Source organism: Aplysia californica, unplaced genomic scaffold (assembly GCF_000002075.1).
Source record: "Aplysia californica isolate F4 #8 unplaced genomic scaffold, AplCal3.0 scaffold00043, whole genome shotgun sequence".
Classification (NCBI taxonomy): domain Eukaryota; kingdom Metazoa; phylum Mollusca; class Gastropoda; order Aplysiida; family Aplysiidae; genus Aplysia; species Aplysia californica.
The window spans coordinates 2,143,227-2,161,505 of record NW_004797313.1 but is presented as its reverse complement, the minus strand read 5'-3'; the positions used below and the strand labels follow the sequence as shown (position 1 = coordinate 2,161,505).

The 18,279-nt window shown below is 40.1% G+C and overlaps 1 protein-coding gene across 1 annotated transcript; it reads left to right on the top strand.

Moving 5' to 3' along the window:
* Positions 1-15,416: 15,416 nt before the first annotated feature.
* Positions 15,417-16,541, top strand: LOC118477223. Its single transcript, XM_035968176.1, has one exon. The coding sequence runs from the start codon at positions 15,417-15,419 to the stop codon at positions 16,539-16,541; it is 1,125 nt and encodes a 374-aa protein (XP_035824069.1).
* Positions 16,542-18,279: the final 1,738 nt, after the last annotated feature.

Genomic DNA, 18,279 nt, shown 5'->3' with positions numbered 1-18,279 from the left:
AGATTATCTTGAGGCATTTATGCTGGTGTCAGTGGAAAAGGAGATCTTGACCAAACTGGACAATGAAGACATCATTGATGCTGTGGTCGCAGGCTTCTACTCTCTTAGGAATGCTCAGGGGTGAGTTCTTGTGCTAATGTTGTTTTGATTTGGTTGTACGACATGTATATATTATATATTGCAAAGTTGCTTATCACACACACACACACACACACACACACACACACACACACACACACACACACAACCCCCCCACATACACACACATATACCTACCTACCTACCTACCTACCTACCTACCTACCTACCTACCTACCTACATACATACAAACATATATACATAATGTACACTCACACGTACACACACAAATACGCACGCACAATATATAAATATGGGTGTGGTTTTTTTTTGTCTGTTTGTGTGCTCTAACTAGTAACATAATAATAGTATGGAGGCTTAGAAAGATGTTGGCTTTGCATGTTCTACTAGGCCTTAGTGGGCCGGTACGGATGACAAATGCTCGGGCCGATTTTAAGACCCAGTCCGTCCCTGTGGCCTGATACATGTATCGCACTTGTTTGAAGATTTTGATAATGAAACTGATCTAGGTCTAAATGCTGATTACCCAGACAGTGACCTCTAATATTTGCATGATGATCATCTGTCACGTTCTTTTGGGTCCGGTGTTGAAGTAGATCTAGAGTAGCAGCCAAGCCGATTGGTGATCAGAGTGGGAGTTGGAGTGGCCCAAGTACCTGATAGTAAACTTAACGTTAGTAAGTTGGACCGGACTTCTTTATTTTTAGTTTTAGTAAGCGTTTTCCGGAATTTACAACACAATTGGGTAATGTAAATGCTGAGGATTAGAGGTGCTACAAGAGAGTAATTAACACAAAAAGAAGGAGAAGAGATGAGGACAAAAGATGCTTGACAGGAAAGAAGAAGCAAACGACACCAGAGCATCCGCTTACCAAGCAGGGACTGGACTTGATGACTACGCAAGCCTGTACTTTGTAAACAGTGCCTTTCCAATAATTTCTTACCCTAGTTTTTCTTGTCTTTTATAGGCTATGTACCCATGTAAGTTAAGATTGCTTGTGGCTCCTTCCTGCTATGGCCATTGAGACGAATTCTGGTGGAGGCAGAGAAGTGTATGCCACTGTGCCACATTTTGAGCATTATATTAACTCGTATTTCTTCTACTTCGCGGCAGATGCTTTGGTCCTCGTCAGACACTGTTGGACGAACTGTCTATTGTATTATTTGTTACTGATTTTGGCTGTATAGACCGTTACTGGTTTGGTTCTTTGTTTGTTTGTGTGCGTGTATGTGTATGTGTGTGTGTGTGTGTGTGTGTGTGTGTGTGTGTGTGTGTGTGTGTGTGTTATTGTTGCTGTTGTGGTTTTTGTAGTTGTTGTGATCGTTGATGACGCTGAACTTTAACACCTTAATCTCTCAATTCCAGTGGGAAGGGGGTGGGAGAATGCAGCTTTGCAACACGTAGACCTTGAGGCTTACCATATCCTTCACTGACTGTTATTGTCGGTTTTGATATCTTGTTGGTCTTATTATTCTTTGATATTTACTCATGGTTTCCTTTTAATCTTCGTGAAAAATGTATCGGTCTACTAGACATGTTGCTGGTGTCTGTAGTGCAGTGGTTAGGCCATTCGCAGTCGCGCATAAGAGAACCGAGTTCGATTCCCGAGACTCTATCTCGGTCTTTCTGCTGGATGTTGTATCCCTCTCGGCCCGTGTTGGCCCTGGCAGCCATGATCGAAGCTCGTCTCTAAAATTATATACATGTTGTTATCCTTAAAAGCATCTACAGTATAAGAAAACAATTAGATATGGTCCCCTTCAAAGACATAGGAAATTTATGGGAGGACTAAAAGCATTCGAACCTCACTCGATTTTGAACCTGCAACGTCCGTGTAGCCTACACTGTACATGTATTTCCAACTGAGACGAAGCGGCTTGATTTTGTCTGTTTTGAAATTGACAGTTATTTTAATTTTCTTCATTTTCTCTGCATCAGGGGAAATTCGAACTAAGGTTCGATTTTGCGTACAAGGGAACCAACTACTACGCCAACTATGACAACTTTGTTCTATCTGGAGAAGCGGAAAACTACAAAATTGAATTGTCCGGATTTTCGGGTAATGAAAAAGACAATATGGCATATCACAACGGCCAGGCTTTCTCAACCAAAGACCGAGACAATGATTCCAACGAGTTAATGCACTGCGCTAAGACAAAGCAAGCAGGTTGGTGGTACAACGCGTGCCACGAAGTGAACTTCAATGGAAAGTGGGGCAGTACACAGAGGAACAAGGGCTTGAACTGGGTCAGACTAACGACAAGAAAGGAATCTGTCACCTTCAGCGAAATGAAGATCCGACCACTTGCAAAGTGAAATAATCATTACATCAAGTACTCAATCTGATGATATATTTTAATACATGTAGATATTTTTGCGCGTCTGCGTGCTTGTTTTGTTTTTGTTCGAGGGAAAGAGAAAAACTTTGATTTTGACAGTAAAACGTCAAAATGGTAGAGGCGTGAAATATTTCTTCTGTTCCATCGTCACAGGTCACTGCGCAAATTTTGAGGGGGAAAAACAACTATCATCATACTGGGGTGAAAAAAAAGTTTAATGCATCTCCCGCTTTTCACTATGTGTGCCCCTCCGAACCAGAAATTCTTGTTCTGCAGGCACATGCACACACTTTCTGACATTAATATAACATTGTACATATGCAGGGTTGGGTTGATTTAGATCAGGATGATTTAAATCAGTTGATTTTTTTATTTAAATCAACTTGATTTTTTTTATTTAAATCAACTTGATTTTTTAAATAAAAATCAGTGATTTAAATCACTTTTTAAAAAATGTATTTGTATTCAGTTTTTACACATTTCAACATTCAGAATTCCTTTCCTTGGTTTCACAAAACAGATATAACATTTAGTAGACTAATATAATCATGCTTAAAAGTCTGCTTTCCCCCCTTTCACTGTAAAATAATACAGTATTCAATTTACTTACTTTTTTTCATAATTGAAATCAGAGCTGGATTGATTTAAATCAGTTGATTTTTTAAATTTTAATCAACTTGATTTTTTAAATAAAAATCAGTGATTTAAATCACTTTTTAAAAAATGTATTTGTATTCAGTTTTTACACATTTCAACATTCAGAATTCCTTTCCTTGGTTTCACAAAACAGATATAACATTTAGTAGACTAATATAATCATGCTTAAAAGTCTGCTTTCCCCCCTTTCACTGTAAAATAATACAGTATTCAATTTACTTACTTTTTTTCATAATTGAAATCAGAGCTGGATTGATTTAAATCAGTTGATTTTTTAAATTTTAATCAACTTGATTTTTTAAATAAAAATCAGTGATTTAAATCACTTTTCAAAAAAATGTATTCAGTTTTTACACATTTAAACATTCAGAATTCCTTTCGTTGGTTTTACTAAACAGATATAAGGTTTAGTAGACTAATATAATCATGCTTAAAAGTCTGCTTTCTCCCCTGTCACTGTAAAATAATACAGTTCTCAATTTACTTTTTTTTTCATAATTGAAAACCAGGGTTGGGTTGATTTAAATCAGGTCGATTTAAATCAGTTGATTTATTTTTTTTATTTAAATCAACTTGATTTTAAAAATAAAACTCAGTGGTTTAAATCACTTTTTGAAAGTGTATTCTGTTTTTACATCTTTAAACATTCAGAATTCCTTTCCTTGGTTTTATAAAACAGATATAAGGTTTAGTAGACTAAAAAGATCATGCTTAAAAGTCTGCTTTCCCCCCGGTCACTGTAAGTAGTAAAATAATACAGTATTCAATTTACTTTTTTTCATAATTGAAATTAGCATTTTCTTATTCTTTTTAGACAAACACAAGCGCGCGCACACACACACACACACTGTAATAAAATGCAAGTTTATCTGTGCATAATTACCCCCCTCCTTCCTTTTAGACTGACATTTTCTTCAGTTTTTGTCTGTAGCCATAATTCACTGATATAACAGATTAAGGCTTTCTAAAATTGCAGTTGCTTAAATTAATCATTAGTTAAAATAAAGACAATGCATTTTGCACTAAAAGAACTTACTTTTAGCCACCAAAAATCCCAAACTGTGACGACATTTTTTTATAAAATTTAAAAAATCAAATAAATCCGATTTAAATTTTTAAAAATCTGATTTAAATTTAAAAAATCGATTTTTTTTTAATTTAAAAAAAAAATCACCAACCCTGTACATATGTATGCATAAGTACACATAGGGGCTTACATGAACAGGCCCTTCATTTTATATAGAGGGCGCCTACATACTTATCCAAAGACACGTGAACTGACATACATACAACACAGTTTCTTATTCATTTGTTTTACTCCCTTTTTCTCTGCAAGAAACCATTCACTTTTAATGTAATAAATCAAGTATTTGCATAACAACAATATTCCTAATTGTTCATGTTTATTTTAGGTACGCAAGTTCTGTGAAAGTTAAAAATATATCATATAGATGTTTACTTACCACGGTTTTGATTTTAAGCACTGTTGGCATGAATAATTCAGGTCGCCTTTTTATAAGGTAATAGTCTCGACGTTAATGTTGTAAAGATCAGTGCTAGTCAATCTTTTTATAACCACTTCCCTCTTTTGCCACCTTTATGGGAAGGTGCTACTAAAATTTCCTTGTCTTTAGATTCTTACTTTTGTATTATGTGCTCACTGTATTCAGCATGTTCATAGGAAGTGGTTAGATATTTGAATGTGATGGAATCATTATTCATCGACAACTGAAATGTATAATATGTAACGGTTACCCTGAAATTTAGGACATGTAAAAAAATTCTAAGGCTTTTTTCATTTTTAAGCATTTTCTTTTCTATTTGGTAAGATCATCAACTACTATAATACAAAACTTTTGTCAACAAGCAAACTGTATAGTTCAATTAGTTTTGTTTTAGCAGCTTATTTTGTTTCGGAAATAAGAGTAAATTTTAAGGGGAGGGAGTATTTTAAAAATGTGTCCCAAAAAACAAAAAAGGTTATGCTTATATGATATTGATAAAATGATGTTGCAATACGGCTGTAAAGATATCATTCGAAATTCAAACCCTATTAGTCGAAAGATGTGGAAGCCGTAGTATTTTTAGTACTGAAATCTTACAAAATGAGACAGCTTACGTAATCCGACAAAGTAGTATGAAAGAAAAGCAAGCTTCACATGATATTCCTCTCAGTCGCCTAGGAATGATGGTTCTGTTCATTCAAATCCCTATATATTGCCCTCAATTATACTGAAGACAGTTATAGCAGCAAATGTTGAACAATATTAATATGACAAATTTAAAAAAGAGCACAAGTTTTGTAGCACCTTCCCTTAAGGGGATAAAATGTTCGTACCGCTTACATATTATGTATTTACTAGCAGGTCCTAAAAAACACCTGTCTCTTCCCGGATGATCCCCATCACTCATCAAACAAGCACTGGGATAGATAGGTGTCTATAATACATAGTAGATATGTCACTTGAAGCAGTTGAATAATTGGTCTTTCGTGTGTTACCTTTATCGCCGGCACCCCTTTGACAATGGCGACATAAACTAAGAGTGAATGTATTTCCCCGCCAATTTCAGTGAAAATTGATACATGTAGTTTAATCTGACCTGATTTCATTTGTACAATGGAAACAAGGATTAACCTGTAGAAAATAGCAAACAAGGACGATATGATCCAATAAACCAAATGTACAGTCTACAGTCGAAAAATTGTAGTGTTGGAAGTCTAGAGGTTAAGCTTCCGGGTTCATAACCAAAAGGTCATGGGTTCGAACTCAATGAGGGGCCCGACATTGTGTCCTTAGGAACGGCACTTCACACGAATTTACTTTGCTTCACACAGGTGGGAAGCCAAAGCTATAGAGGGCGAAACATCGTGCTAGTTTGCTGGTGTTTGTGCGGTCTATTGGCTCCTTACACTGTATTGTATAGTATGCACCCGGGAAGCAGAGAACGTTTCTGAATATTCAAGGGTCTACTATAGCTGTAAAACTCATATAGCATGGTCTTTTTTTGTTGTTGTTTTTTTGGTAAGTGTTAATGGCACTGGCAACTGCATACGGTCAAATGACCACACGGGACACATTAATCATTTTCAGTATGGAAGGAATGTATTTTGAGTTTTGCCCGAGTGGCGATCGAAGCCTACTCTTATCAACACGGGATCTTTTACGTACGCAACTTGCACACGGGACCTCCGAGATTTTGAGCCTTTATCCGAGAATGCTAGGTGTTAAATCTTACCTACTCTAAAAATCAGGGGTGTGGCTGAAAGACATCAGTAAGAATTAACCAAGGATAATAGAGCCTACATTGGAAAGGCTGCAGAAAAAATCCGGAGCCCAGAGGAGGGATCAGGGGGGGGGGCGCGGGGCTGAAAGTAGAGATGAAAGCAGGGGTAGAGATCAGGAGAGTAGGTAAAAGGAGAAAATGTTCCGTCTCGGCCAGGTTTTGAACTCAGGCCCTATTGAATGAAAGGCGAAAACTGTACATCTAGACCACGACAGCCCCCTTGGTGTAGTCTAAAGCTTGTATATGCACAATATCTTGATTCATGTAAACACAGCACCACTTAGTTCCAACATCAGACGTCACGATAGTTCCTGTCATGTACGCAGACGACACCTACCCCTTCATATCCTCAGAGCCAGGCAACGGTAACGTGCATTCAATATCTCAAAAGCAGGACAAATGTGTAGAAGCCAAGACCTGGATGACACTCAACAGAATGGGGTTAAACGACGATGAGACAAAAATAATTTTATGTAACCCAAATCCTAGGTGACATAATGACTGCTAGTCCAACATTACAACTAGACTAAGGGGTTCCTGTTGTTGCTGGGACTGTCTGTCTTACGAGATAACCGAAAAGAAAACGGTGTCTCAAAGAAAAAAATACAGGGGGCTGTGCAATGGTTTGTTAAAACTTGGAAGACATGGAGTACTTTTTGGGGTTTGGATGCCTCAGGGCTAGATTCGTTCTACTCCTGGAATTTTATTCTCATGTTTTCCTCTCTGGCTGCTTTCCAGGTGTATGTCAGAGGGCTCTGACTTCAAAGTGCTATGCACTGTTTCTAGAAGGACACGTACTTTACTTTATTTTTTACTTTTTTCTTCCGCTTGTACCCTGGGGTGTCGCGGGGAGACACAGGTGTCTGTCTGCAGCAAGTCGTGTGGCCTGTAGGAGAGACATCCCATGATCTTTAAGGGTGTCTGCCACAGATTCACTCCATCGTCGCCTTGGTCTTCCTCTGGCTCTCCATCCAGAATATTTAATGTTGTATGCTCTCAGAGCTGGATGGTTTGAGGGCATCCGCGTGAGGTGTCCGAACCACTTGACCTTTTGTTTTTCAATGTGTGGTAGGACTGGTGTTGCTCCCACGGTGTCCCTTATGACTTCATTTTTAATTTTGTCTCTTCTTGTTTTGTTGACCGCTCTTCTTAAGCATTTCATCTCGCATGTGACCAGTTTCTTCTCTAGGGCTTTTGTTAGAGTCCATGTCTGGCACTGATATGTGAGCGTTGGAAGGAAAATGGCGTTGATGAGCTTCGCCTTGGTGCTCATGGGGATATTGGGATGTTTCAGGAGAGGGCCCAGTTGGTAGCTGACTGCGTTGGCTCTCTGGCATCTAGTCTCTATCTCTCGATCTAATTTTCCATTTTCTGTGAAAATGCTGCCCAAGTATTTGAATTCTCTGCTTAGTTTTAGTTGGGATCCATTTATGTTGATATCCACTTTACCTGGTCTCCTGCTAATTGTCATGACTTCGGTCTTGCTTATATTGATCTTCATGTCATATTTTTCGCAGCTCGCATTTAGTTGGTTTATATGCTCCTGTAGCTGAGTCTTGTTGTTAATCATTGCCAGGTCATCTGCAAACATGAGTTCGTTGAGTGCCTCTTTTGTTATCTGGTCCATGTAGATCACGAAGAACAGAGGGGAGAGATTGCAGCCCTGTCTCACTCCGGATGTTACTGGAAACCAGTCCGATGTTCCACTGGTAGTTCGGACAGCGCTTCTGCTGTTGGCATAGATAGCCCTGATGTTGTCTAGCAGTTGTCCCTTGATGTCGTACTGCTCTAAGATCTTCCATAGCTTGTTTCTATTTACTCGATCAAAGGCTTTTTCTTGATCCACAAATACGAGGTGGAGATCTTTGTCGTATTCCAAAGCCCTCTCACACAGTTGTCGGAGTGCAAAGATTGCATCAGTGCACCCTCTTCCTTTTCTAAAGCCAAATTGGGCGTCACTGAGAAGATGTTCGGTTTTTGCGCGAGTACGTCGCTCTAGGATTTTTGCATACATTTTCCCCACATGGCTGAGAAGAGATATGCCTCTATAGGTGTTGCAGTCTGTCTTGCTGCCCTTTTTCTTCCATATTGGCACCACTATCGCATTTTTCCAGTCTGCTGGCACTTTTCTTTCTTTCCATGCTTTTTGAAAGATGATTGTAAGCCAATGTATTCCGATTTCGCCGCATGCAAGGATGGCTTCGGTTGTGATGCCATCGTCTCCAGCTTCCTTGTTCTTTGGATTAGTTTTCAGTGCTTCTCTCACTTCACTCTCCAGGATGGTAGGTTCTGAGTGCTCAGGGTAGTTGGCGGTGAATGGGCACTGTGTGTTTTGTGCCTGTACTCCTGATGGGTTTAGTAGTTCTTGAAAATATTCTTCCCATCTTTTTATTACTTCTTTCTCTTCGTGCAGAGCTTCTCCATTAGTATCGTTGATGACAGTGGTGGGTACATAGGATTCGTCTCTCGTTCTCATTGTCTTTACCTTCTTGTAGAACTCTCTTGGTGAGGTTAGTTTTTTTCACTTAGTTTTTCGCCATACTGGGTCCATGACTTTTCTTTTGATGTTATAACGACTTTCTTACTGTGTCTTCTTGCAAGTCTATATTTAATGTAGTCCTCTTCGTTTTTTTACTTGACCCATACATTATACAGTCTCTTTTTTTCCTTGATAGCATCTTTAACTTCTTCGTTCCACCAGGCTGTTGCTTTTCTGTGTTTTCCTCTTGTTTTCTTGGTACCACAGACTTCTTTCATTTTGTCCAGGAGAGTTGTTTTGAAGGTATCCCAAGCTTCCTCTACGGTTAGTATTGTAGAGTTGATAGAGCCTAGTTTTTCATTTAACGTGCTTCTGATCTGAGCCTGCACCTGATCATCTCCAAGTTTATGCATATTTAGTCTCTCTTGCTGTCTTTTATGTTTTTTGGGTTTTCTTTCTTTCTTGGTGGTCAACGTTGTGATGATTGGCCTGTGGTCTGTGTCCAGGCCTGCATTGGGGATGGCTCTTGAGTCTGTGATTGTGATCCGCATTCGTGTTCTCGTTAATATGAAGTCGATCTGTGATGAGACCATGATGTTGTTCCATCTGTACCAGGTGTAGATCTGAGAGGCTCTGTGCTGGAAGAAGGTGTTGGTGATGAATAAGTCGTGCTCTGCACACAGTTCCAGTACATGGTTGCCGTTATAATTGCATGGTGTTCTGTGGTCACTGTGTGGACCCAGGTGTTTTGTCCACGGTGTTCTTCTCTCTCCGACTCTTCCGTTGAAGTCTCCCATTACATTAAGGTCTTCCTCGTCTGGGATGTTGCTAATTAAGTCCGAGAGTTGTTCGAAGAAAGAGTCCTTTTCTTCGTCTGAGTAGGAGTCATTACACGGTGCATACACCTGAATGTAGTTTGTGGTCTTTTTGCCCTCTCTAATGCTGATTTTGATGAGTCTTTCAGAAATGAAGTCCGTATTCAATATTTCCTTTGCTTTGTCAGGGTGTATGATGAAGCCCACACCGTGTTCAGCTCTTTGTTCTTTTCTTACCCCACTCCAAATGAGGACAAAGTTAGAGTGGATCTCTTTTGTGCCTGTCCCTTTTTTCCTGATGTCTGTAATGCCCATGATGGAGATCTTGTTCTGGGTCATGAACTCCACTATCTCAGGTTCTTTATTTGTCAAGCTGCAAATGTTCCAGAGTCTCTCGAATTCCAACCCCTCGTCCACGCCGTGGGAGATGGAAACAGGACAAAGTAGGGGATAGCTGGGTCTGGGTGAAGTACGGTGTGACTTTATGTCACTGAGGCGTTACGCTAGCCGTGAAGGCCGACCCGGGTCACCCCGAAACGTTGCTGGCCAACGGGCTCTGGTGAAACTGCGACTGGCTTAGCAGGCCGGCAGTGGATATAAACATTGCTCAAGAAAACATAAGGAGACACAAACGGACTGATCAAAACGGAAAACGACCTGGCGAGAAAATGGACAACGATCAAGAAAAAAAAAATGAAGGACACGTATCTTCTGTAAAAGGAAAAAAAGGACTCAAAAATTAAACAGGCTAATAATCATAACAAGGCAGTCCTGTTTCAAACCTGGCTTAATACACATTTGTGAATTTCAAGTTTAAACGTCTGAAGCGGCTCTGGCAGCAGAGCAGAAGGATGGGAGAGTGGAAGAAAGAAGAATGAGCTCTGTGGCACATTGCATCATCTGGTACTGAACACTTTCCTCATAATTCGTCTATTTTTCGGGGAGCGGCTCGACATTAAGCATTTTATGCCCAATAGTGCCTTAAATATTCACTTCTTCGACCTCGTTAATGTTTGTTACAAACTACAAACGCCACACGAGTTTGAAGTGCTTGTTATCAAAGATGGCTGGTATAGCAAGTTCGGTTTAGCCGAAACAAAAAGCGATTTAATATTGATCTATTGTAACGATGAGCACTTACGTCAAACATTGATTTCCCCATTTTAAACTGACAATTCATATACACTTTCCTACCGCAGAGATTAGTCATCACTTATTTTTAAAATGACTTTCACCTTTTAGAGACATTATTAACAGTTGGCCCAACAGTGAAGTCAAAAAAATTGCTTTTAATAATTTCCATTTTGCGAACGAACAAATCTTTCTCTCTGTGTGCACAACATCCCTGCACATTAGTTGTAATCATCTTATTAGAACAATGTGTTTGCAAGAGTTTCTTAAATAAATTGTACCGATTGTAAAAATGTTGAAGACGAACAAAATTTTTGAAATATTGCTCCGCCATTAACAAACGGTAAAACTTTCTACTCGAAATTTTCTTTCAAAGTTCAATTCCACAAATCACAGGTTCAAGAATTTTTATGTACTTTTGATCCTGAACCCAAAACGTTTGTAAAAATCAATATAATCTTTAAAGTTCTCTTGTTCAGATACCAGTAACAAAGAGCTTTTCTTTCAGTTTGTCGTGGACACTATATTGCTATAATTTACGGCAGGAAATCGACAAATATCCCTCCTTAACGGTTCCTAGAAGAGCTAAATTCTAAGATCATTACCAGCAGCGCCTTATAGTTTAGGTCTTGACACTGGCAACAGCACCGTCTGTGTACAGAAGGAGTTACGCGAGCTGAGGTAACATATACTTGAAACTGAAGACAGTGGGCGTGAGGTTTGATATGGGTTCTAATTCCCTATCAGCACTTTAGAGTTATACAGAAGTCGAAGCCTACGATTCAAAGTCTTTCTCCAGTTTAGACAAGCCATTGGTGGAAGAGCCATAAACAATCTTCGAAAATCCCAAATTCAAAGAGGTGCCAACTGATCTCATCGAGGCCTAAGAGAAGAGATGAAGAGAGCACGTCATTGCTGTTCAAAGAAAATGTGTCTATTCTATATAGAGCCATCTCAGTTGCGCTGGTAGTCTAGATTAGACACCAGCCTCGTAATCGTTAGGTTGCAGGTTCATAGGTTCGAGGCTCAGATCGGCCGGACGTTGTGTCCTTGGGAAAGGTACTTAAAGCGAACTTTTTCTCTCCCCCCATTAGACAAGGGGTACCCAGCCACAGACAGCGAAAGATAGTGTCACTATTTTAGTGTTTTAGTGCTTGCAAAATGACACTTTCCACAGTGTGCTTCCAGGGAAACCGAGAATGTTTGTGAGTGTTTTAGGGGCCACTGTGGTAACTATAGTTGTAAAACACATAGAGCATGCTGAAGAGCATGGATTTGCCCTATACAAATGCATTTTTTACCGTAAAGAAAGAAAAAGGATATAGACAATAAAGTAGGTACGGAGAAATAGACCCACAGTACACGTTTATCCTGAGGCTGTTCTGGGCACTGAACACCTAACCAAATGACCGATGCTCATAGTGACTGGTAAACCACACGCAGACCAAAACTTGAACGTAAGACTGAAAAGGGCGCTGGATGGGAGTCATCTGGGCGTTTGCCGAGCTTACCTGAGTCGCAGTAATAGATAACATAAAACAGGTCAGATAAGATAAGAATGGTCTCCACCTATACGTTCTCTGACCGACTAGGTCTCCACACAGATAGAATTCCTGTGGCATGATAAATGCATTCACGCACATGCAATCGTCAACTCTCTGTCTCTCTCTCCCTCTCTCTCTCTCTCTCTCTCTCTCTCTCTCTCTCTCTCTCTCTCTCTCTCTTTCTCTTTCTCTCTCTATTCATTCTCTTATTTCGTACTAAAGCAAATATTAAAATTTGTCATAGTCGGTCATGAATTAAAAAAGGTAACCCACCTAAAGATCAATGCCTGGTGATTGTTTGAGAATTAATACTGAATATAATTTCTGCACACTGATCTCACAATCTGTTCGCGCCTTTAATTAGTCGGTATTTACACTCAAGTGAGGTCGTACAGCAAAAAAATGGACTTCCTATTGGCGGGTTCACCCTCATCTGTGAAGAAAATCACAGTACATGTACTCGTACTTATTTTAAAGTATGTCTTTATAAACGTTCCAGACGTATTCCCGAAAAAACACTTTGTGTCAACATCAAAGAGGTATCATAAAAACGATTTGTTCATTTCAAGGGTTCCCTGGACGATTTAACTGTTTAACGATACCGGTAATAATAATGATGATTTTGTGACGCTCGTGTCTATGACCTCTTCGGTATCAAAGATTGCGGAAAACGAGTGTCAATAAATCTCAAATACAGCGCAGCCGTAGCACTGACAACCAGTCGTTCGGTGATTTATCTGCCGTTTGTGCTACACTTGGGATACCTGCGTCATGCAGTCTCCGGCTTAATAAAATGTGCAAACGCCAAACAGGTAAACACGCACTTACTTTCCCTCTCCCTTCCTTACCTCCAGGTCACGTATCATAATGAAATGTAGAGATGTATCGACCAACTGCCTTTAAAATCAATCAAATCCTTTTGAAATCCCTACCTTACCCTCGGGTACGCGAGGCAGAGAGCCGTCGACGACAATCTTAAAACCAGTAGTAACTACAAGTTAAGTCCGTTCCCCACCCAACTGACCAAACTAGTTTTTAAGAACAATAATGAATTTCTTGAGTGTACCAGCTACTATACATTATGTACAGCTCTGCAGATCTATTCCGACACTAAAATCAATTCGCACTTCTTTGTATAGTGACCACAGAATATATTTGTATAAACTTTTTAGCAAACATATGAATATGCATGATTGTGTTAGCCCTGCTGCTAGTGCGCCGTCTCAAATTAATTCTCAGCGTATTGTGTGCAAAGTTGATTCAGATACATAAAAAAGCTTCCTATCATCTGCTCAGATACGCCTTTTTGTGAATACCTCCACTAAAAATTTTCCGTTAATGTTCTAAATGCTCGAAAATTTTTGTGAAGCTGTTTTATTTTATACTGATTTTTTTCATCCGCACGGCTTGTCCGAACGAATCACAATTCAGTTCTGCCAACTTCAGACCATGGAAAATTCCCATTCTTCTTTTTGTCTCAAAATCAGAAATTCATGCTTTATGTGTGTCGAATGGTTAAGTACAAGGATGTACTTAAAATTTAAATTGAAAAGTACCAAAAAAGTCAGCCCAGCATCGAAGAGCTGCTCCCCCCCCCCCCCCCACCCCCACCCCCTCCCACCTGTGACCTGGACGTGATGAGGTGCTCGGCGGGGAGCCCTGCTGCAATTAAAATCCCACTGCTAGTGCGTCGTGTCTGAGATTTTAGAGGTAGAATACAATCTATTACCTCTCAAAACATCACTTATTTTCGTATGTGTCCGTTGTTAGTGCATGACAGCATTGCCTATTTCATTTTGGTTTTGAAGACCGATTTACTGTGCTTTCCTTCTTCCGTCTTTCGATGTTCACCCAGTAAAGCCCCGGCCGTCCACTCACAACCCATTGGCTGGCATTTCGTTAGAGGAGCTAGCCTACCATTCAGGCTAAGAGTTATACAGACAGGCACACGAGTCGCTGACATTATACCACGGATGGAAGAGGTTGGGGGGAGGTCGGGGGGGGGGCAACCTGAATCCAGTTTCCGAGCGCTTTTCTGGAATAATGGCGCACTTTGCGCGTGTGAATGTTATGGAAAGAACACTCTTTTTCAAAGCAACCTATGTGTTGTGCATCCCACGTTCGGAGTCTGAAAGGTTTCTTTTACGTTAGCTGCTTCTGGTCTACAGGGAGGAAGGGGAATACGGAGCATGAGCAATATATTACTTGTATCTCCAATGTAAACACTTGTTTACAGAAGTAGACTCATCTCTGACGCACACATGGTTCCCCAGGTCGAATCAGGCACTGTACATGGTATTTATTCATAATGCAAAGTTGACAGATGGACTCGCCAGGAACACGGGTACAGGTAGCTTTAAGATGTATTTTTATAGGAACCAGGAATCTCTCCGTAATTGTGCAGACACAATGCAATTGTTATTATTTTGCTCTCTTCACACTCTCTGAAAATAACCTCGATGAACTCAACGTTTGATATCTCTTTAGGAAAGGAGAGTCTCGTATTTTTAATATTGGCGCTACGATTAGTATCTCTCGTTTCCCCTCATTGTTGACCCTTTTGGTTCTCTCTTGACAGTTAAATGTAGGTTGAGCTGCGTTCATGATCCTTTTGGCTCAGTACAAATATAAAGAAACTGTTTAGAAATGTAAATAATGTGATCGGTCCTTATTGTTCAAAGTGCTTCTCAAAATGATTTCTGCTTCATTGTATAAAAGGAGATAGAGCGTCTGTGATTTTTCCACATTGACCTATTAAGAACAAGGCCACTCATATGCTACGTTGCCATAACTGAAATAATCAAATTAGGGTTCCCGTTCAGACTTGTTCACGCCTTTCTCTGAAGAGGGGGTGGGTAGTGAATTTGGGTTTAAGGTACCCGTCCTGTGATTCAAAGGTCCCAATTTTGATCCCCAGGAGAATCTTACTGATACACTGTGCTCTACAGTCTGCCCGGGACCAGCTGATTTATGAAATGTTTGAAATTTCGTCCTCAGTGAAAGTCTTCTCTGGCTGTTTGCCATTTACGTAAAGGATCAACAAGGACATCCTAGAGGTGTTAGGAATGCAACAGTTAAGCAAAGTTGCCATGGATCAGTGGAACATCAGTCGGGAGCTGACATCTGTAGACTCAGACCCTGACCCAATCAGCGCCGACGTGAAATATTTGTTTGACGTCATCATTACTTGCGGACTCCACACCAGCTTAGTGGTTTTCGGCTCTGTGACTAACATTCTGAACGTTATTATTTTCTCCCGAATCGGCGTCATGGATAGTATAACCATTTCTTTCGTAGCATTGTCTTTCACAGATTTTGGGGTTGAATTCATGAATACAGCCGAACGTGTCTGTATGATTTTCTCGCTTGTTCTAGCTGCAGATGAGAGAGAGATCAACGTTGACCTCGATGCTCTCGCGTACACTCTGACGTGGTACGCAAAGATCTCTTACGACATGTCTGTGTTCATTACAGTGTTCATCGCCGTGCAGAAGTGCTGCTGCGTAGCTTTACCTTTCCACTTCAGCGACGTGTTCACGCCAATCAAAAGCATCGTCATCAATGTGACAATCGTGTGCGGCTTTCTCGTGTATCATCTACCTGTAATGGCGAACCAAGATTTGAGATGGCGATTTGACCCTCGAACCAACTCTTCGAGACTCGTTATGTGGGTTACGAAAGAACGATCTATTCTTCTCAGCATCAACGATTTCGGCAGGAACATTTACATTACCGCCTCTCAAGTCATCGTCATTATCTGCCTTCTCATCCTTGTCATTAAACTTAGAAAATCGTCTGCCTTCCGACGCACGGTGGCGTCAGGCGACGAATCAACATCGAAGGAGGAGAGTTCAAAAGTCAAGTTTTCTACCCGAGACTTGAACGTGATCAAATCTGTGACATACGTGGCAGCTCTTTTCGTGGCGTGCACGATTCCGTCTGTAGCTCTGGCTTACTGCAGACAGTTCATCCCAAAGTTTGATTTTACAGGTCATGCCAATTTGTTCCTTGTCGTATTTCGCGTTCGCAACACTTTCATCTACCTTTGCTGCGCCGTCAACATCTTCATTTACTATCGCTTCAATACTAAGTTCAGGGAAGAAACAAAGATCCTTTTTCGGCCGTTTCTTCTGCGCGTGCGTCTAAGAAGAGATCAAAAGGAAGCTGCCAAGGGTGACGAAGGAGAGTAATCCTTTATTAGTGTTAGAAAGGACGAAAAGTGAATAATCATTCATCTCCACCAAAGGAAGACACAAGATTTTAAAATAAATTAAGTCTACTGGCTGGTCAGTTGATTCCACCTAGCCATCGCAGTCCGTCTGGAGACAAACAATCTTGTAGCGTATCATGTGTCGTCAAAAAGCCCGAGTTTTGACTCTTAGACTTAACACGAATAAATACATGACCTCTTTTGTATTTTGTAAGCTTAAACACAACTAAAACAGAACGACGTCAATGTTTCTTTAAACATGTATCATTAGCTAAATATACTGAACGCCATTAAAAACGCAACGGTTTCAAAAAGTTATTAAAAAGCCAAAAAAAGCTCTGATCGTCACGATTTTTGTTAGATTGGCCTTGACCATCAATAAGGTGCCTCTACAAAAACATTATTGATGGTCAAGGCCAACAACGCACATTAGGGATGAACTGAACCGCAGGGTGTGTGGCATTTTGCGAACCTGCAGCTATTGGGAGATCGCGCTGTCGCGAAAGTGGGACAGAATGTTTTAAAAAAACATTGAAAATGTTATAAAATCCATGTGAAGAAGTGTTTTGGTCTGTATAAATGTATAAATGTTAATGACGGCCTTACAGTTTACTAAGGGTGAGAGATCTTTATGGAGCTTCGATTTGCGTTTATCTGCAAATTTGTCTTTAGGGGTTACTCGGAGAGAAGAGGGACAATATATCGAAATCAGTTTAAGTGTGAGGTCAAAATGATTCCTATTTTCTGGAAATGGAATAAACTTCCAAATACACTTCTTTTAGTATAATATATTCATTTGATAGAAACGTGTTCAGACTCTACGAACAAAGTGTTGCGTTTTTAATGACATTCAGTATATTATATAATAATATGCCCGTGTGAATCATTGTGTCCGGGTCTGTTCAAACTGATACCTATAATTATATATGTTCCTTACAGTAGAAGATGGTGTAAATGGATATTTGAATATAACATCACTTAAACTGGAAAAAATGGCGTTCTCAGTTTCCCTTTGACTGCCAGACATGTTCAGGGCGTTGATATAATGGTAGCTATATCTTTGAAAATAAATATATCATATATCAGAGTTTTCTTTTCAAGCAGAGTGCACAGACACTCGGCAGTAGAACTTGGAGCCTGGAGTACAACTAATTAATTTGTACTTTACGCTCAAGAAAAATTACCTTAGCAAAGTGAAAAGTCTCTCTCTCTCTCTCTCTCTCTCTCTCTCTCTCTCTCTCTCTCTCTCTCTGTCTCTCTCTCTCTCTCTCTCTCTCTCTCTCTCTCTCTCTCTGTGTCTCTCTCTCTCTCTCTCTCTCTCTCTCTCTCTCTCTCTCTCCTGGTTTTTTGCCAAACTGTAACTGATTCCCCAGCCTTTTCAGTGTTAGGAAACGAATGTTTAAATTCGTGAAGTTTTGCTTAGACTATTTTTAGGGGGGCAAGGGAGTGCATATTGAAGCAGCTGAATAATAATTCTTGACCGTAGTGCTTTTAACGTGCACAAGTTTGTATGGGTCATGCGAGTTTCTTGTCCCGGTCCCAGGATATTAATGTGGATGCTGAAATCTATCTATCTGTCCTAGGATATGGGACCCAGAGAGATAAAACCTTGAAAGCTATCCTTGAAAGATGCCTGCACCCACCCCTTTGATCCACCCACCCCTTTTTCCCAGTATCGATTACATTATTTTAGCATAAGACTCATTACCTTTTCAGCA